The following is a 21,864-nucleotide window of genomic DNA, read 5'->3' as shown; positions in this document are numbered from 1 at the left end:
CACTGTTTAGCAGTGGATTAATGTCTTTGGTACCTCCTTATCCTGCTTTTATAAATTTTTTTCAGTTTGTTCATTATTAGGATATGGACAGAATTTTTGGAAGTGTAAGTTTGTCCACTGGCACCCTTGTCTGGGCTGGCTGATTAGTCAGTAGAGGATTGGCCAAGTGGTCAGGGAGGGTGATTAAGCCTTCTTGGCTATTAAGGCACAATGCCGTCCTTCCTTAGGTTGTGTTGTGTTCCCTATGCCAAAGTAACCTTCCTCGGATTTCACCTTGTTGCATTATTACTGACCAGCATCCATACTACTATTCTTTCACAAAGTGCTCAAAAGTGTGTGGTGGTGACCTATCTCCAGACTCTTTTCAATATGGTGAGCCCATAAAAATAAAGAATAATAGCACAAGTGAAAGAGTGTTTTGTATTTAATCTGTTACTTTTTCAGTCTCTTTCAGATGAATCATTTGGAAATGAGCCAAAGACAAATTCCAACATCCCTGAGACAACTGGACAGGCCAGGAAAAAAGAATCAAAGAAGCAACCTGTGCCCTGGTGGATATCGGAAGATAATTCAGATGACAGTAGTGAGTACATGACTGTTCAATGTAATATCTCTACTATTTGTGGCCACATGGTGTCAGTCATGATCTTTTGAGATCATATTTTTTCATCGTACTGTAGCTTGTGACTGTTATGAAGTCATTTTGTTTTGAAAATAATGTTCTTAAAATATAAAATGTTCAGATCTGTGCAGAATGCCTATGGCTGCAATTAACTGTATGAAACATGCTTCTGCTTGCAAAACAGATATTGTACTCTAAATGCAGCTTGATTTGACTTGTGCAAAGTTCTTTTGCAAATCTTGCTTGAAGAAAAACTGCTTGGCATGGTGAAGTTCATTGATCCAACTATCCTCTTAGCGATAGCATCTACTAAGCCTGGATTACATGTTGAAACACAAGCACAATCGGAGATCTGAAAAATGTGTGGTCTTCTGCTGATATTCAGGGGACACAGAACCTGCAGAAGAAAAGGGAATTTGGCAAATACCACCTCTTTCTATTTGTGCAAACAGAGCTTCTAGTCACAGAAGATCTTAGGATACAAGCCTTGGAGTTTAGGTTGAGCTAAAACATGACAAAGTTCTGATGTTTTTCAAAGCTGTATTCTAATCATAGCGCTTAGTTCTACCAATACAACACAATTTTTTTAAAAAAGTTTGCATCAGCTTCCATGGTGCACCAGTTGCATTCTTACATTCACTTACATTGCAGATGCATAGTCACTGTGACTTAGCACTTTCACAGACATTTCTTTGGTTACATAGGAATCACATGGGATACAGAGGATTACATACAGATTTACATACATTTACTTGGGCTTACATCTGCAGGCCCAGACATCAAGGCCTTGCCCTATTCAGACAGCAAATTTCTCAGGGATATTTAGCCAAACAATCCTGACACATATAAAAAAACGTAAAGGATAAAGCAAAAAGACATGTGTTTAGGGCCTGCCATCAAGCATTGAAGGAGGGAGTAGTTTGTAAACCAAGAAGGAGGAAATTCCACAGAATTGGTGCCACTATGGAGAAGACCCTATTCCTTGCCACTGCCTGTCCCACCTCCATGGGCGGTGGCACTCATAAAAGGGCCCTCTCCAATGACCAAAGAGGGCAAATTGTATGGAAGAATGTGGTCTCTCAAATACCCTGGCTCCAAGCTGTATAGAGTTTTACAGGTCAAAACCAGCACCTTGAATTGGGCCCGGAAACAAACAGGTAGCCGCTGGAGCAGCAAACCGACAAGAGTCGCACTGCTGACCTCCAGCAAGCACATGGGCTGCCGCATTCTACACTAATTGCAGTTTTCGAACCATCTTCAAGGGCAAATGAAGTACCTCTTCATTTGCTTCTGCTCCAACAGAATTTATGGGGTATTCCACACAGTGGAAAACACATGCTCTTCATGTAGCAGGTCCCAGCAGGTCTTTTCATGGTGTCTCCAGGTCGGGCTCGGAGAAACCCCATATGAAATGTGGAAGAGTTATTGTCAGTTGGTAGACATAGCTGAACTAGATGAACTGGTTGACGCAATATAAGGCAGCTTCCTGTGTTACTATGTAACTTGGATGTTGTAGCTGCAATCCTAAACAGGCTTTCCAGACAGTGAGTCTTGTTGAAATCAAATGTTTACTCAGAAATATCTCATGCTGTGAGTCGGTTCATGATATTCATTGGAAGCCAAACTTGGTATGGGATGTTAGAGTCTGCATACTGAAAACAACTCCAGATTTCCTATGCATTCTGTTTTTCTGTCAGTCCTGTATACTGGAGCTAGGATATTTTTCTGTTCCTAATTGATCATTATGCTATGTCTGCGGAATAGTGAATACCATTCTAAATTACTGCAAGCATAATGATAAATGACCCAGTTTCTTATCTGCATTTTGTTTCAGTTTGGCTGTCACTTAGTGTTCCAGGCCCTAGCTCTGGCTATGAGCTGGAGGTTTTTTGGGATCCAAGAAAGAAGCAAGTTAGTTCAAGGTTGTCGTAAAAGAGCTTTATTTGTCTGAAAGCTGAGAGCACAAAGTTTACAAAAGCATTTTCAGGCAAATTGACAGGCAACACAGCCTGCCAGCATCTAACAAGACTAGAGAGCAACAAGCTACATTAACCACTAGATTATATAGGCTACTTGTTTCTTCATCAGACTTTGGAAGAAGAGATTAATTGGCAACAGTGTGATACAGTGTTACTGAAAATATTACTTGGAAGCATCCTATCACAGGTATAGCAGATAACTGGCCAGGTTGATAAAGCAGGGGATAACTACATGCCTTAAGTTTCTAGTGAAAGCACTTCATAATATGCCTTCAACTCTTCCCACCCTGATACGACTGGCTGCTACAAGCAGCTGCTGCTGAGATCATTTGCTTTGAGTTCATCATCTCAGCTTGTCATGGGAACAGTCCAGTGAGAAAGCAGTCAGCTCCCAGGGATGGGAGACACAAGATGGTTGCCAGCCAGGAAAGACGGTTGCTAGGTGTTACAATTAGGAACGAGGCACACAGAACTAAGTTACTTTTCGGACCCTCGTAAATAAAATGATTTTGCCAGAAAAGTTGCAACTATGAATACAGATAGTCTTATATCAATCAGTTATTAATAAATAAGAATAAGAATGAAACTTGATTTGGTTTCTCAAGTGTAATATTAATTTTCCATGAAGTATCTCAGTGTTTTTGTTAACCTCAGCCTGTAGTTTTTCAGTTTTTTTAAAAAAAACTTGCTGAACTCCACAACAAGATTTTCATCAAGTTTGCTGAATTAAGTTTGTAGTGCTTTAGATACTCATAATGTAAAGAACCCATCTTTTTATATAAAGTAACTGTAAGTTTATTTCTATAACATTTCAACTTTCAGACTGTGTGTGTTTAGGACTGAGGTGCTGCTAGGCTGCCTGTTGTGTAGAATTATTTTCATTTAGCTTAAAAATGTTAAGACCTTCAGCAGCCTTGAATATATGGCACAAAGGTTGCTGGACTCCACTAAACTTTAGTTCAGATACTGCTACCAAGACTGCTTTGGAATATTTGGATTTGAGGTTCAAAACCTAAATACTTCAGTTTGTTTTGTATTAATAGTGGGAAGTACAAGCTTTCTGTTCAGTGAGCAAAACAGATTTAAATACAGACATTTGGATCTCCGTGACAGACGAAGGGCCCAATCCTAAACGGGCCTAGCACCAGTGCTGGGTGTTGCAAACATGCCATAAGGCACATCCACAGCACCCAGGGAGGAGAGACCTTTGGCCCTGGGCCTCAGCACCCCATGGACAGACGGACGGTGCTCCTCTAGCACTGGTCGGCAGCAAGACTTCTTAGGCTGGAGGGGGGGAAGTGGGTAGAATGGGGCAGAGGGAGGGGAGGATTGGGGCTGGGGAAAGATAACTGCCTCTGCCAGGCACAGATTTGCAAAAGCGGGCACAGATCTGAGGAGACCCATTGGTGTTGCAACTGCATTACCTGAGGTTAGGAAGCAAATTCTCCCTTACCCCAAGGAAACTCCCAGCGCTAGCCCAGTGCCCATGGGATCCAGCGGTTTAGACTCCACCAGAGCCCTGGGTGCCATCAGGCTTTGGATTGGGCTATAATGGAGGCATCAGCATTGTTGCGGTATTCCCACAACAGATAGAAAGTCAAAATATTTTATCCACGAAATCCAAGACACGCTGGTTACTTGCAAAGATGGAACTCTTTATTTTCCTTGTAAGGGTTGAAATATTGATGTGAAAGCTCCGTAATAGTTTAGGAGCTGCAGTCCAACAGAGACCGAGCTAGAACACCAGTCCAATTGCATGTGATGGTGTGTCTCCATGTGATCTGAGGAGGATGGCTTACAGTGCTAGTTAGGAATGTTAATCTGAAAGTGGAGCAAGCCACTCGTGTGGCAGAATGAACGGATACAGGTGTTATAGAGGTTTCCTGCCCCAACACACCTGAGTGTTTCGATTGTAGGTGGTTTCTTGTAATAGTCTGGAAAGTATCTCTACAGCTTGTTGTATTGGTATTCTTGGATTCTTTGCTCTTCAGCAGAGACGATAGAGGTCAGCAATACTCCTTTCTGTTTCGCTTTACCCAGGACTTTTCAAACTGGGCCGCGATTGCTCCGCTTTCACTTTCACTGCTGCGGGGAGCCCTGCTGAAGGTTGCACCGGGCTCCCCGCACCTCAGGGAGGCTGCAAGAGGCTTGGGTAAATGCACCCAAGCCCCTGCAGTCCCCTGAGCAGCACAGTCCTGGGGATCGCGCTGCTGCCTTCCCCTCCGCCCCCGCAAGCACTTACAGTGTCTCAAACTCTCCACAAGAGTTTGAAAACCACTGCTCTTTACCCTTTTCACACTTGGCATGTTAAGAAGTAAGAGCTGTCTACACTGTTTCTTTTTTCCTCTTTGATTTTAATATTTATATTTTCTAGGTTATGTTTAGTATGTTTAGCAGTGCAAACTTTTATCTGTTTTCTGCTTTCCTTGGCTTTCTTGTTTCTGTCTTATTTCCCAAGATCCTAAGTTTATCAAACAAAGGTATCAGAAGAAAGTAATTGGGGGGGAAGATGAAATGATTGAAGATGGTGAGAAGAAGATGCCACTTTCAAATGGCCAATCTGGTACTAGATTAAATTTCCTGTTCGTAGATATCAGCTTGGTGTTAGTTGTGTGTTGTCGTCGTCTTCGTCCCCCGGCTCCAAATCCTTTCCCAATAATAAAGCTTTCCTTTGTTTGGTTGAATATTTCTAATCAAACAAAGTTGATATTAGTTATTTTTCTTATTGCCCAAAACAACTGAAGAACAATATAGATTTACACACAACCTTGAAGTATATTGCTGTTCTGTGATCTTTCCTAGAAAAGAACATGCACAAGTTTTGACCCATGCAACTTCTTTGCCTCACTGTTTTATTTCCAAGCCTGAGTGAAATGCTGAGTGACTCAGCAGTGCCATGCTTCTCATCAAAACAGGGAGAGGCAGGCCTATTTAATATGCACCAACTGAAATCAGAAATACATGAATGGCAGCCAAGCAGTCCAGTCAGGAACTCAAAAAAGGCACAGTTGTGGTTTTTTGAAAGCAATTTGGTACATTGGGAGACTGCATCAAAATCTTGTCAGTTTAATTCTACAGTTTCCCACTGCTGAATAAAACATTGAAAAGTATTTTCAGCAATGATTAGTATTTCCCATTACTTGATGTACGGTGGGCCCTTCTCATCTGCAGGCTCGGCATTCGCAGATTTGAATATTTATGGATGCCAGACCTGCAGCTGGAGGGCCTCAGAGGCCTTCCTGAACATGACCAGAAGTGGCTTCCAGTCCTACTGCCTCCCCGCACCTCATAAGGCTTCCCAGACATGACTGGAAGGCACTTCTGATTTTCTGGAATACTGGAAGTGCCTTTCAGTTGCATTCTGAGGCTCCAGGAGGTCATGGATCCAGTTGGAAGGTACTTTCAGTTTGTTGGCTTGAACCAGAAGTGCCTTCTGGTCACATTCAGGAGGCTTCTGAGGAGCCTGGGAGATCACATGCAACTGCCAGAGGGCAGGCACAACCCCCAGGTAAGCACTGCGGCACTGCATGCCCGCCCTGCAGATTTTGTTATCCATGGAATTAGATAGCCGTGGGGGGTTCCTGCAACAGATCCCCCATGGATACCGAGGGCTTACTGTATCTTCCTTGTACTGGGTGAGATACCCATTTGTGTTAAGTGCATGCAAGTTAGCAGAATTGCTATTAACTGTAAGTCAGAATTAACAAAATTAACAAGTCAGAAAATGAACTGACAGAAATCAGAGATAATCGAGGACTGAAACACTCATCAATGCAATGTTTTTGAACTTTAAACACAATCTTTATACTCATTTAAAAAACAATAAAATTTATCCTCAAAAAACTAATGATACGTCTTAACATTTTTAGTGCCTTGTCAGTCTGCCATGAGACTAAAAAAGTTGAAAATTGCTGTTCTAGCCTGTTTTCAGGCTGCTTTTAACATCTGATGCAGTTTTCATTTCTTCCCCTTGCATGAAGAACATTTTTGGGTTTAGTTTTACCTTTATTGCTTTCACTGTTGCTCCAGGTGTAAATCAACACTTTTATAAATAAAAAGCACCCTTTTCTTGCAAAATGTTATCCTAGGATCCATCGCTTTGCTTTGTAGTCTCCTCTGTGTGTGTTTAGCATCATGCATGTGTGACTGTTTCATGAAATAACTTTAGCTCTTGTAAGGAAATTAGAGCTTTAAAATATGTAATCTATAACGTCAGAGGTTTTGTAAAACTAATTGTTGAGCTTTAGAAATTTTATTTTCACCTTAGCCGCTAACTCATATCTATTAAGATCTGTGAAAATACTTAACAAACATCTATGAAGCAGGCACTGCTTTGTTGAGAAACATTTAGCATAATTGCATAACCAAATACCGGAACAATTTTGTATTACAGTATTTATATTTCTTACCAATTTTTACAGTTAAATTAAACTTCAGTAGTATGTGAGCAGCTCAAGATGCTGTTGTATCCTATGTTGTCTGACTCCTTTCTCAGTCATATGAATGCGTATAATACCATTTGTAAAATATTAAATAGGGAGAATGGTACACAGTTTTCAAGCAAACAGTCCAAATCTTATTATTTTTAAATGTGCCACCTAATTACACATGATGCAATTGAATATTCATTTGGAAAATACTTAGTTATTGGCTCAGTTCAGACAATCTAACAGACTGTAGTATGTTGGATTGTGACCAGGAGTGTAGTCAAAGGAGACTGGAGCTTTGGGATTTCTTCTACAGCAGGAGCAGAGATAACATGAGCAGGAGCACTCAGGTGCTATTTTAGAAACTTTTTAAAAAATACATTGGCCTAGAAGAAGCATAAGATTCAGCAGGAAGTAAACTGAGAAATTCCCGTAGGGGCCTATGTTAATGTTAGGTCATCATCTTTTCAAGTACTACCTGAGAGATAGCAAGTATCTCATACTACACTAAGGCGGCAATTCTATGCAGATTTAATGGAGAAAGGCAGCCCAATCCTGTGGTAGGAAAGTGCCAGCCCTGTGGCCATAGCACCAGCACTGGGTGTTGTAAAAGCACAGTAAAGCCCTTTTCAATACCCAGAGAGTAAGCAGTGCCAGTGGGAAGGCCTGTGCCATCCCGTGAGCTCTGCATCCTGCCCCCAACAGTCGCCAGGGCACAAGTATTGCACTGGGCAGTCAGGAGGCAGAGAAAGAGCATTCTGGATGTGGGAAGAGTGAGTTCCTGGGTGGGGAGGGGGTGGTTCAGACACGGAGAGGGGCGGGGATGGTGCATCAGGCCTCTGCTGTATCATAACCGCCACCCTGGGCCTAAAAGCCCTACACGGGGCTGCACAGATCCAAGTAGCCCCATTGAGCAGGCTATGGAAAAGGAAAAAATGTTTCCTTACCCCAAGGAAACCTCCCTTCTGCTCAAATGCAATTCTGGATACCATAAGGGCCCACTGGCACCACTGTGCCAGCATTGAATAGGATTGGGCCATTAATCTGTTTGAACACTGTGGGGCTTTTTTCTGAGTAAATATACATAGGCTACCTCTCCAATATATTGCTTATGTTTATGTGGGATATTTTTTAATTCCATTTTTAATTTCTATTCGTTTGTTTTAAAACTGTTTTAACCCACTCCAGGAGTGAGATGAAATGAATTAGACTTTTATGTGAAACATAATAATTTTCAAAGTAGAATTAAGTGGTAGGAGAAGAACACTCTAATAAAGAAAAGCAAATTTTCTTTAAAACACTGCTGCCCATTTGGAAAGCAATTTTAAGAAACCAAGGAATATTCACTTTATCTAGGAGTAAGGTAGGTACATGAACTTCCTGGTTTGTTCAGAGTCTAACTGAGCCATTTCATTTCAATAATGCTTCAATATGTTCATCTTGCCTATTAGACCACCTTGTGTCTATGAGAAAGACAGTATGTAAATACTGTAATATAAATAACATGATTTATCCGTCTCTTTCATCCCTAACCCATTACTCGTCAATACTTGTGAATATTTTGTGTGTAGTTAAAGTAGCTACTCCCAAACCTTTTTCAAGTGCATCTCGAAGCAAGGCACTGGCTAAATTCAAAACATTGGAAAAATTCCTTAAGGCAAAGAAAAGTATACATGTAAGCACCGAAGAAATCCCTGCAACTGATCACCGTGGCCATACAGACGGTAACAAACCTATGCTGATTTTACAATGTGATTTTTTCAAAATTTGAAATGTTTGCTCACCCTGTATCAGAAAACAGTCTCATTGGAATGAAATTTTGTTCTTTTTTTACAGGCGTGATTTAGAATCAATATACCATGTGATAGGTTTAGTTAAGTAAACAAGGCTCTTTTTCATGGCTATTGTAGGAATATAATCATTTGTTTTGCAAATCCACCTTTGCAGCTTACCAACAATCCTAATTATTGGTCTGCCAACCATTTATGAACATTCTATCATTGGGTACACCTAGCTATCAGATATGAGCCTTAGGCTGGCAATGTAAGAACTAATAGGGATTGAATGCATGTTATCTTTAATGCATGTTTTCTGATAAGAAGTTGCTGGGTTGTTGTGCTGGAATACAATAGTGTCTGAGCAGAAAACATTTTGAAATAAAGAGTAATAGCTGGAATCTGGAGACCACCTGCAGAAGCAGGATGTGCTTCTGTGCATGAATTAGGTGGGGATGTTGAGTTTCACTTTCAGGTGGTGGCAGCCTCTCCAACCACATTCAGTGCTGCACTGGAGGGTGCTCCAACCTTCAGCAGTGGCTACTTTAGGGGACATAATTAATGGGGCTGCATTGAAAAGAACAGGTGACCTTTTCACTTTGAACCAATATATAATGGCATTCACCAGTGCAATCTTTATTATGTAGTATACCTATCTATCTTTCAGTAGATTCATTATAGTATGGAGACACTGTTTGTCTCAATAGTAACTCACATTGATATTTTATTTCGCCTCTCCCCTTTGTTTAAGAAATATATGGTTCAAGTGGTAGCTTTCTGAAGTCACGAAGGCTTTCTCATTCTATTGTGGAGGTGGATGAAGATCATGCAGAAGGCATTCATCTCCAGCAAACTGGTGGTGTTTCTGTCTCTTTAAGCAGAGATAGTCTGGAAGGTAATGGTGAAAATGTTTCAGATAACTCACTTTTTCCTCTCCCTCTTTTCTCTTTCCACTTCCTACCCCATTAGATTTTTAACTGGTTCGTAAGATATCATTAGTATAGTTCTTCTGGATTTTATGCTGGTAGATATGCTAAATAGGTTAAGAACAGTTATGTCTGCTTTTATATTGGCACCACAATTTAAAACACACTGGTTTCACCAAGAGAATACTGCAGTTAAATCCCATTGAAATCTGTAAGACTAGGTTTCTTTTAATTGCCCTAGTACAGTAGTCCTAGTAGCACGAGAGCACTAGTGGGCTTACAGCTGTCTTAATGAGAACATCTTCATGTTGGTTTCAGCCAAGGAAGCTAGTCTACACACACACACACACACACACACACACACACACACACACCACTGTACAGTTCTTAATTGACTTCCTCTATTGAAGTATATGAATATACTGTGCAAACGTCCTCTATTGTGCAACAGACATGAGTCTGAGTGCCCACAAATCTCTTGTTTGGAATGAGAGATATGTATATCAGTGTCTGGACACTGTTAAGCTGTCATTCACTTAACCACATGAAAATAGATCCATATTAATTTTCTGCTCTGAATTCTCATGTATATTCTGATACTCTTAAAATTTAGATTCAGTTGTGGCTTCAGGATATAATGAGAATTTTGGAGGAGTTGGACTGGATACTTTGGAAGAACAAGAAGAAAAGGAGAGATTCTTTGCTAACCTTGAGAACGGGGCATCATCTACCATTGACTATTCAAGATTAAATAAGGAGCTGGACTCCAATGATTCTGAAGCATTGCAAGGATTTCTAAGGTAAATTCAAAAAGATCAACAACCTAAGCTCTCAACAATATTAATATTCAAAATGAACAATATTAATACAGCCTAGCCATGGCCATTTCTGTATTAGTGTTTTAAGAGGGCTTTTTCGGTATAGAGACATGCAAATTTTTTAACAACAAAAACTCAGAAATGTACTGCAGCAGAGTGATTGACTAGACAGACCTTTGGGCTGAATCAGTCCGTGATGATTTTCAGTATTCAGACAGTAACAGATGCTGCAGTATGTTTTTAAACTTTTCTCTATAACCACAAACAAAATAAAGTTGCTGGTTACTGGATTTTGTTTTATTTTTAAATAGTTCCAGGTTCCAAGATAATCTAAGTTGGGTGCTTGAAGTCATATATCACAGTGTGCATAAACAATAGTGTAGCTGGGGGGGGAATGGTAAGTGCTGCAGGTGTTGCAATGCGCCATGTAAGCGGCCCTTCCCACTCTGTCAGAGCCATTCTGGGCAGTGATAGCAGCATGTAGGCGCTCAGCAAACCAAGCAGCATCTCCTGCATGTTGCCATAGCAGCCCAGAATGTCTCTGATGGTGAGTGGGAAAGGTGGCTTACACGGTGTGTTGCCCAGCTGTTACAAGGCGATGGGTTCTCAGTAGATCATTCTTGTAGAATGAATTGACGTTGCAAAAAAATACATCTAAGATTAGAGTATGTAACAATTTTATCTAACATGATTGTCTTTACAGCATATTTTGGGGGTATTGCCAAAATAAAGTGTTAGCCTGGATTCAAATTCTATTTTAGCCTAAATATAAGGAGTGCTTAGCAGTTTTAGTGCATAAGAAGTTTTAGATGGACATGGTCTATATTAATACTGTATACCTTTCCATCTCCAAAGACATCCCATCTGTTTCTGGAGATGAAATGTCCAGAATTACTTGAGAGAATTATGTTGAAACTTCAGTAGTACAGATACCTCTCATTTTATACAAGGACTGTTTTTGAAAAGCAGTAAGTATCTCAAAAATACATAAATGGAAAATATTTTTCCCATAAGAATGTATGTAAATGATACAGCTTAGGGGAAAAGTCATATAACAATCTACATCACAAAATAAATAGTTCATTTATGACTGCCATTATCATTTACCTTACTCGTTAACAAAGAAAAGCCAGTTAATAAAGAAAAAAATAAAGATATCTTAAATAAACATTGTTTATTTAAAATCTCTTTTTAATGTACATGCTAACACTTACATTGATGACTGGCAACCACTGCTTACGCAAGATGGCATAGGTAGAGAGGGTTGAGGAGGGAGGCTACTGGGAGTGGGGAATCATCAAGATCAGCTGATGACATTAGTGAAGAAGGTTGTTGCCAGCCAAACATGCGGGAGCATGCAGGAAGTTTGACTGCCTTATTTATTGATTGATTTGATTTGATTTGTATTCTGCCTTTCTCCCCGAAGGGGGTAGTTATTCAGAAAAGTTGTTGTTCAGAAAAGTTGACCGTAAATTAGGTGTTGGTATTAATTAAACAAGGGCGTTCTTCAAAAAACATCTAAATCAAACGTGTAAAATGAGAGGTATCTGAACATTCAAAACTTTTTAATGTTTAGAGGGACATGCTATTAGTTACCATAAAAAGCGACGTCTAAATTGTAAATATTAGGAAACATCTCTTTAGATCTTACAGAGTTATATTTATAAGTAGTATTGTCACTTTTGGTAGAAACCACCCAGAGACGAAAGAGATGGAAGAAGGAAGTGAAGATGAACCCAAGAATAATGAAAAATCCGGTAACAGTACTTCAGCAGTGTTCAGATAACTTTTGGGAATCCTTAATTTGCATTGTATCCACAGTTTATGAACAATAATTATGGAACTCATTACTGCAGGGCAGTGGTTCTTAAACTGGTGGGTTGCGACCCACCAGTTCGTGTAACACTTCCCCGTCCCTTTAAGGGGTGGGGGAAGGGGAGGGAGGCAGTGACATGATCCCCAGGATCACGTCACTAAGGGGGGCAAGCGGGGTGCTTGTGACTTACTTTATACAATGTAGGGCTGCGGTGGGCTGCAGGAGGTGTGGGGAGCCCTGCGCAGCCCTGCACAGCACTCCCCGACGCTTGGAACCTGCAGTAGAAGTGGGCGCAAAGCACTTCCGTTTTGCAGGAGGTGCTTTGCGCCCACTTCTGTTGCAGGTTCCAAGTGTTGAGGAGCGCTGCGGAGGGTTCCCCATATCTCCTGCAGCCTGCTGCAGCCCTACATTGTACAAAGTAAGTCACAAGCACCCCCCCATCTCCCTTAGCAACGTGATCCTGGGGATCGCATTGCTGCCCTAGCCCCTCCTGCACAAGAACTTACTGAGGGAGTAAAGCTCCCTCAAGTTTGAGAACCGCTGCTGTAGTGTGTAGTGACAGCTAATGGTACATGTAGCTTTTATAAATAACTTCAAGGAAGATAGGAGCTCAGTGGCTACTAGCCATGAAAACTTAAAGTGGAGCCGCCAGTGCTGGAATAGATAAGCCTGGGCATCCCGATCCTCTGCCCAGGTAGCGCCGTTTGCATGTGTGCTGCCCAACAAATGGCAGTGGCAAACATGCCATAAAGCACATTGTGATGGCCATAACTAGGGAGAGGCCAGTACGGGTGGGTGCTTGGCCTCCATGACATTCGAAGAAGCCCCTGGAGCTGTCGCTGGTGAATTCACAGCTGAGTAGTGGGAAGGTGTTTCTGGGCAGGGAGAGAGCAGCAGCAAAGTGGGGAGGGAGGTTTCTGGGTGGGTTAAGGGCAGCCCCGGGGGCCGTTCAGGCCCAGGAGGAAGGTGGGGACAGTAGGAGAGGCTGCCACCAGATCCTATCCTCCCTTCCTCGCTTCCAAGCCCTACAAGGATGTACTTGAATCTGCACCAGCTATTGAATGGTGCAGATCTGAGTAGCTCCATAGGGGTTGTGGGGGTGCTACACGAGGTAAGGGAACCAATGTTTCCTTACCCCAAGGAAACCTCTGACTGCTTCTCCTGCCCCATAGGATACAGCAGCAGCTGTTTCAGCACTGCTGTACTGTGGGGCAGGCAAGCAGCATAGGATTGTGTCCTTAGTCTTATCCAGGAAATCTGTTCCTATAAGTGTACATGTAGAAAGCATTCGAGAATTGTTGAAAGCTGAACATGTTTTAGTACTTTTTATAGAATTCAGTACTTTATTATAGAATTTTAGCTTGTGCAGTATAAATGGACAACATAACAAAGTACTTTAGCTATGTTTCTTCAGTTCAGTTTTAACAGGGACATAGAGAAGAGATACTGTTTCAGGCTGCAATCCTATCCATGCTTACCTGGGAGTAAGTTCAATTGATTACAGTGGGACGGACTTCTAAGTAGGCATGCATAGGATTGGGCTCTCGGATACTGAGAAGAGATTTATGTGGACATAGAGAAGAGATACTGGCTGTCATATCAGTTTTCTGATACTTGCCATTGTATACTAAGAGTCCTTCTACCTTATTATATTTTGGTTAGTTCTCCTTTTCCTTGCCTGCACACTTTCCACAGTGGGTATAATTCACTCGAACTCTTTCAAGTTCAACGTTGATCAACCCGTGAGCAGACTTTTCCTGTGTAGAAGATCTCTTACTGTTCTGACTGTTTTTCAGTATGACCAGTATGTGCATTTTGCAGCCTGCTGAAGCCACAGGCTGGGGTGGCTTCTCATGAGCAGATCTGCTGATGGAAGAGCTCCATTCTATGGCCTGAAACCTTCTTACTCTTCAGTTAGCTCAAACGAAGGGATATATAGATTATCTACAGATACAGGAAAATAGAATTATTCCTGTTTTTCTCTTCCAAAAACTGTAATTAACCCTTTTTTTCTTCCAGGTGATTATAGTGAGGATTTTGAAGAAGATTCTGAATCTAATAATGATAAAGTTGAACAAGCGTTCACATCAGAAGTTAATGTAAGCATTTCGAACATGTACAACAATATTTAAGTGTTTTAAATATAACTAGTAAGTAAATAACATTATTTTCATCTAACTAAGGGCCTATCCAGACATTTGGTGCATAAACACCCCTCCACCCAGGCCTGATTCAAAGACAGTGGGTTAGGTGATTAGAGGGTTGAAATAATCTCTTTTTAAACATGTTAAGGGACATTGTGGAGGTGTGGGGACAGTAATGGTAACACATATAATATTAGTAAACAAGCCGAATGTGCCTATGCACTCAAGTTGCGATGAAAACCCCGATTTGCCTCCTATTTATTTACTTATTTATAGCTTTAGTGATCCCTTGGCATCCTCTGGAGACTGCTGAATCACCCTGAGGCAGTAACCGTGATTCTTCAATTTCCCTTATTGCCTTCTTAGACTGAGCATCTTCTTCTTCCCCATGACAAATAACCATAAGGAACCTAACCCTGAAGCCTATTTGATATCCAGGGACAGGAAATTCAAAAACACCAAATGAATTACACCAACTGTCTATAAAACCCCAAAAAATTGCCTTGGGGATAGAAGGGCTGGAAGGGGTACTCAGTTACCCCTGCTAACTGAGTAAGAGGCACTTTTTCAAGTGGGTGCTCCTTTTTTTAGCAGGGGGAGAGTAACTGGCCCACCTCACCCCAGCACTGTCTGTTCTAGTGGCTGTCTGCTGGTATTCATTTGCATCTTTTTAGATTGTGAGCCCTTTTGGGACAGGGAGCCATTTAGTTATTTGATTTTTCTCTGTAAACCGCTTTGTGAACTTTGAGTTGAAAAGCGGTATATAAATACTGTTAATAATAATTAATAATAAGTCTGAGACAGCATGAGTAAATAGAGTTCCAAACCATTGTAATTCTTTTTAATAAACTCTTTGAACTTTAGCTGATTTTCCTGCATGATCCAAGGTCATCCAGAAGGAATTTGGATTGCCACGTCTCACGATCATGTTTTGCTACTGTTTATGTTTTGACTTGGGGGGGGGGAAGCCGCAAGTTTTGGGGGCTCTCTGTTCATCTGGGGGAATGGGCATTTTCCCCAAAGAAACCTCCTCCTGCCTGGCCTCTGTAGCTTAGGATGGCATTAGCTACTCAATTACCTGTTCTTTCAGTTTTCCCAGTAAAGGAAGAGAAGTGATAAGTAGGAGCCACCAGTTAGACCTAACCCGCTAGGTACTTTGTGTCAAACAGCCCTTTAGCTTCTTTTACAGAAGCATTAAAAATAATAAATAAATCATTTAAAAATGACCAAATAGGGAATGCATAGAATTGCTGATTTTTGATGAACAATATTCAGTAGGTGGCACTGTCACTCCCTTTTTTGTGTAGCTTTTGCACTGACAATGACTGAGAAGAATGTTTTCGTTTTATAAGATATTTCACCTTGAAGGATTGCATATTTATTGCTCTATCATTGTTCTTCAACCTTGGGGTCAGGACCCCAGTGGGGTCATGAAGCCTCAGTTGTGGGGTCGCAACTACTTACAGGAATGAAATAAGTTGAAGGGTTGGAGCACCACCAGGTAAAGGGGGAGGCATCTGATGTACCCCTTCAAGTACCCGGAGATTGTGTCCCAGTCCTGCTCAGGTTCTTAGCTGTTGCGCAAAAATGACTTTCACTAGTGCCAGGCTTCATGATAACTTTTTCTGCTCTTTCTGATAAGAACATATGGTTACAGTGAACAATGCTGGGACGGCAGAATGGGCAGGGATAGGTGGATAGGGTTCCAGGGATGGGGTGGGATCAATGGTGGGTCCCCAGTTTCATTATTTATTTACTTATTAGGGTCATGGCACAAAAAAGGTTGAAGACCACTGCTCTAAATAATAGTGGGAGACATGCATATGGGCTTGTGTGTGCCTGGGAAGCTCCTTTTTCCCTATGAAAACCAGTATGCCTGTTCAAAGCATCAGCACACAGATCAGCTATCTCAAAATGGACAAAAGAAACATTTTGGCTGTGGGAACACTTTATGTACATTGAACCTCCTATGTCCAGAACAGACTGCTGGATCATTTTCGAGTGTGTGTAAATAATACTGTCATATATAATGGTATGTTTATCTGCCCTAAATATGATTTCTTTGAGAAGAAATATCAACTAGATAATTTGTTAACATTTTGTGTTTGTTTATTCAAATGTTTTGCCTTTCATTTGCAGACCATACTTTGGCTTTTACATTTTCTTTTATGCTCAAGATTGTAACCATAACTTTCAGTAATATAAATCTTTTGCTCTAGTCATGCTCAAACTTTATGCAGCTGAAAAATTACACCTCTGCATTGTACCAAACTGTAATGCAGCTGTTAAAAATGTAACTTATTCTAAAACACCGTATTTTCAGCTACTAAGGTATTCATTTTTCAAGTTCATGTATATTCATATGTGTTCTCTAACTGTTTAGGAGAAGAAGGCTGGCATGCTGGCAAAAGGTATAAAATTTAACAGTTTTCAAAACACTAAATACAGCAGATGGCTTGATTGTGTGCGTAGCTTCACTGCACCAAAATCTTTATGTGAAATAGTCAGAAAGGTGGGCCTTAGGTTTTAAACAGACTTCAGCTGAAGCTATGAACATGCTAGCAAACTTTGCTTTTTGAATGCTTTTATGTGGTCTTCCTTTTATTCAATTTTGTAGTGCTTGTGATCATTTAGATTTTATCATGAAGCAAGTATTATTAATCCTCATTTTTCTCTGGGAGGAATTCAACAAAACTTGGTATTAAATCTGTGATTTGCATCCATGGTAACAATGAGAGACCAGTACATTTATTTTTCTCGTGGAATCAACCTAAAAAATCATTTTGAGACAGTAGTCCAAATTAGTAAATTTATATAGTGCAAGCACAGTCTTGGTCAGTGTTTCCTCAAACTGTGGCTTTGGACCCACTTGATGAGTCACAGCCCAATTTCTGGTGTATCCCACAGAGCCTCCATTGAAAACACTGATGATGAAAAGATCAGATAATTAATTGTCTCATGCCCTGAGGCTATTCAAAAATCAGATGGCTGCTGACTGTTTTGCAGTTTACAAGCTTGTGTAAACCTTTTTTTTAAAGTCTAGTAAAGCTAGGTGGATTCCAACAGAGTGTTATTTTAAAAAGTAGGTCCCAGTGCTAAACATTTTGAGAACCACTGGTCTAGGTAGTTATAAGTATTCACTTTTCAGCATTAAAAAAAAAAAATCAAAGAACTCCTAATAACAAATATGTGTTTAAGTTAAAGACTTTGACTGGTGCTGCGTTGTTATTAAATTGTATACAAATATCTGCAATTTACACTGTCATGGCTTACTATAACAAACATGTGCCCCAATTGTAAAATAATGTTTACTCAAAAGAAAGTCCCATTCATGGTGGCTTATTTCCTAATATCAGTGCATATTACTGCAACCTGAAATTAGACAAAGATTTGGAGGAAACTAGTCAAATCTGTACAGAGCTAGAATCAGGACCCAATCCTATCCCATTTTCCAACACTGATGCAGCTGCAATGTAGCCACAAGGTAAGGGAACAAACATAATTGTTACTTACAATATTCTATAATGAATTGCTTATTAAGGTATTATTATCAATTTTCCTTTCCCACTGTGTTTTGTTGTTCGTTTTTGCATCCCATAATGAACACTCAAGACAGCATAGCTGGAAGAATGGGCCACTTTATTAACTAATATTTACAGATAGGGAGAAGCAGAAATCATGAGATCTGCAGTTCTTAATGTGGTGAAGCAACTGTACTGCACAGGCTAGTTCATAGAAGAGGTGCCAGAATACATTACTGTGCCCCGTTCAAGCCACTCTGTAACAGCCGTGCCCCTGTTCAGGCTGTGCCAACTTATCCTCGTCAACCCCAGGAGGGGGGCTGAGGCAGCTGAACCTCGCAGGGCCACTCCATGCTGCTAAGTCTTTGAGGCAGCCCCGGCAGTCCAGGCCAGGGACAACCCATCCAACCCCTTGTGTCACCTATGTCTTTGCTGGCCTCAGGGTGCACATCAATGGCCATGCTCATGCCTTCGAACCCACACTGCAAAATTAAAGTGACCACTCAAGTGAAATTCCTGCTCAAGGCAGAGGGAAAGATCCCAACACACCAACAGTCAGGGGTAGGCGAAAAAACTGTCTACCTATGGTCAATTCAGTGAACAGAAAAATTCCTGCCCTAGCCTCCTTACTCTTAAATTTCTTATTTGTGAACTTTTCAGGAAGTGTGTAACTCACCCTAAAGTTTATTGCAGTGATGGGGAAAGCTGGGATTGTTTTTAGATGGATACTTTTAAAGGCAGTGCTGTAAAAAGCAAAAGAGCTGAGAGTTGAAGTAACATAATGTAGCTTGATGTACAGAGGATATAATCTTGTTAAGTGGCAATTTCTCTAACTTTTCTTTTTAGTTGTCCTTGATTCCCAGGATTCCACTATGGAGACTCAGAAAGTCAGTGAACAGCACGAAGCAGCTGTTACAGAACAACAGCTCCCTCTCAAGATTCCTGCAAATGAAATGAATGGGACAGGTAAGCCTGCCTTTTGAACAGCTGTTTATTTCCCTATCTGTTAACCATGCTGTAAATGGAAGTGAGACTAGAGATCTTAATGGTCATATCTATTTCTTCATGGTTAACTTGTGACTATGCAAGCATTTAGGGCATAATTGAAATCCTATTGGAGTGTGACCTCATTAATGTTTTCTCCCAAAGAGTAATTTTTTTACTGCGGCAGCAAGTCCAAGCTCCATTGCCTGGCTGCCAAGTGCAGCAGCCAGCGGGGAACCCTCCCTCGTGGTGCGCCTTCCCGCTTGTTACCTCTGACCCAGGGTGCGGCAACCACCTCAGCTGACAGTGAGGTGGAGGCATGGCAACTACCGGGAGCGGGGGTAGGGGCGAGAAGGTTTAGGGCACCCTTAGGGCGCAACAACAGGCGCAGGGCCTTTGGTGCCCCAAGAGAATGGGGGGAGGGGCTGTCATAGTTCTTGGGTGTTGCCTGGAAGTGGTTGAAGCCTGGATGAGGTCTAATAAACTGAAATTAAACCTGGACAAGACAGAGGTCCTCCTGATCCAGGAGGCTATGTTGCAGGTTCTAGATCTAAGCTTGGGGTAACACTCTGGAGGAGCAGGTTCACAGCCTGGGATCTCACCTGGACCCACAACTGTCTCTGGATGCTCAAGTGGCATCTGTGGCCACAGGGCCCTTTCTCTAGCTACTGCTGACACAGTCTCAGCTGACAGGTCTGAGTCAGTTGGATCTGGTTACAGTGGTCTATGCCCTAATGCAGTGGTTCTCAAACTGGTGGGTTGTGACCTACCAGCCAGGGAAGCCCTGTCTCTGCCCCCTTAAGGGGCAGTGGGGAGGCAGTGATGCAGTTGCCATAATCGTGCCGCCACCAGGGACAGAAGGAATTTTTCTGCATACTACAGCCAGCACCAGCCTCCGGCGGGGAGGGGTGTGGGGAGCCCCACTTACCCCTCTGCGGGGCTCCCTGCACTTCAGGAAAGCTAAAAATAGTGATTGCAACCCACTTCCAGTTTGCAGTTGTGGACTGGGAAGATGGAGGGAGGACCAGTGGGCAGATCAAGAGTCGGCAGCAGAGGCTGCCACTGAAACCAATGCCCCTCCTGAGCCGCGCTGCCTGACACCAGCCTCCTTGGTTCTGCACTCACTAGATAGCGGGCACAGCTCCAAGGAGACCCATTGGTGCCAGCAGAGTTCTACCCCAGGGTAAGGGAACCAAAGTTCTCTTACCCCAAGGAAACTCCACTGGCTGCTCTGGCCCCTTAATGTATAGCAGTAGCCATTTCAGCCAGAGCATAAGATCGGGCTGCCTGAGTAGTCCAGATGTGATGTGGATCACTGTAGCCAAATCTCCTTTCTTCAGGAAAGGCCTCAGCTAGCCCATCAGTTGAAGCTGGGTAAAAATGCTCTTGGCCACAGCTTCAACTGCATATCATGGAGCGAGGCTGAGTCCAGAAGAATTCTGCGACTGTGAATCTGATCCTTCAAGGGGAATGTGACCCCTTAATAACTAAGGATGCCATCAGCATTTTACTGACATCACACTGATAGACAATTTTAATGGTTGTGAGCAACAGTTAGTCCATTTGTGTTATTAATTTATTGATTTTATAGTTTATTTATAAATTTATTGACATGTTCCCTCTTGAATAGATTTTACAGTTCACTCCATCTTGACTGGCTTTTTGTTTCTTTCCTTCATTAGGTATTTCCAGTGGGCAAACTAATAGTGATATTGAAGCTTTGCATCAGGCCTACTGCCATATTGAACATTCTTTAGAAGACACAGATGAGCAAAGAATTAATGCCAGTAAAATAGAAACTACAGAGAATTCCAACAAAGATGCTTCACAGAATAAAGAAGATTGTCCCAAAAATACTTCCACTACTGAATCTGGTAAATGCTGAAACTTTCAAATTCTTGGTTGATTCATTTACCCAAACAATATACAGGTTGTGTCTCATTATTTTCGAGGGTTCTGTTGCCAGAACTCATGGATGGCAAAAATCACATTAAAGCAAATCCATTTTTTAAAAATGTCCTTTTGCGGGCGATTTAAAAAAGTCTTGCTGACCTTTGTGATGTAAAACAGAATCATTAGGCAGAGAATCCATCAATCAGTTTCTTAGAAAGGCTTCACTCCACTCCCAGCCAGGGACCTCTCTCTTCACCCAGAGCGAAGTGATTATCTTTCTTTCACTTGCTCAGGGGGAAGGGAGGGTTCTAAGTACCTGGAGAGAGAATGGTTGATGGATTGTCAGCTGGCTGCCCTCTCTCACATTAAGAAGGCTCTTGTTAAATGACTGTTTTCCTTTAATTTAAAGGGCCCTTCTCATTGTGTTGAGATAGAAAAATTCATGGATTTTTCCACAGGTGTAAAATCCATGGATTATTAGGTTATACCTTTAATTGCTTTCATGTCTGTCTCTCTACAACAGTAAGAAAAAGTTTTTTTTAACTGTGATTTTAAAGGGATGTATTTTCCCCCTTCTCCAGGGATCAGCACATTCCTTCTCATTTGCAGTGGCTATTCACATTGAGTTAAATCTGTGTATAACAAGGTTGGATCTGTATTCTGCCTCTAGATAGAGCCAAAAAAGAAACTTTTGATTTCGTAGTAAATATTAGTAGCAGTGGAAATTCTATTTGTATTGCTATATCAGTGATGGCGCCATTTGCATGTATCAACAGCGGTTTAATCCCGCACCACTGCAGTATGTGTGTGAACACCAGAATCATGTGGTGAATCAGTGTTTCCCATCTGATTGTTACCTAGTTGGGAATGGTTGGGCAACCTGGATGGGAAACACTTGCACTGTTATTGACCCTTCCCATGTTGTTCCATTATTCATATTCATAATGCTTAAACATGAG

At 41.5% G+C, this 21,864-nt stretch overlaps 1 protein-coding gene across 1 annotated transcript in view; it reads left to right on the top strand.

Moving 5' to 3' along the window:
* CEP162 (centrosomal protein 162) overlaps positions 1–21,864 on the top strand; it is a 59,266-nt gene that overhangs the window by 8,565 nt on the left and 28,837 nt on the right. Inside the window, exons 4-12 of the mRNA XM_066612487.1 lie at positions 445–583; positions 5,060–5,164; positions 9,555–9,698; positions 10,343–10,529; positions 12,237–12,304; positions 14,383–14,462; positions 16,891–16,918; positions 18,875–18,994; positions 20,695–20,886. Of these exons, the coding sequence (XP_066468584.1) occupies positions 445–583; positions 5,060–5,164; positions 9,555–9,698; positions 10,343–10,529; positions 12,237–12,304; positions 14,383–14,462; positions 16,891–16,918; positions 18,875–18,994; positions 20,695–20,886 (1,063 nt within the window). The remainder of the gene's footprint in view (positions 1–444; positions 584–5,059; positions 5,165–9,554; positions 9,699–10,342; positions 10,530–12,236; positions 12,305–14,382; positions 14,463–16,890; positions 16,919–18,874; positions 18,995–20,694; positions 20,887–21,864) is intronic.

The sequence above is a fragment of the Tiliqua scincoides genome, chromosome 1, assembly GCF_035046505.1.
Source record: "Tiliqua scincoides isolate rTilSci1 chromosome 1, rTilSci1.hap2, whole genome shotgun sequence".
Lineage (NCBI taxonomy): Eukaryota > Metazoa > Chordata > Lepidosauria > Squamata > Scincidae > Tiliqua > Tiliqua scincoides.
The sequence above is the reverse complement of the archived record's forward strand: the minus strand, read 5'-3'. Positions and strand labels throughout refer to the sequence as shown.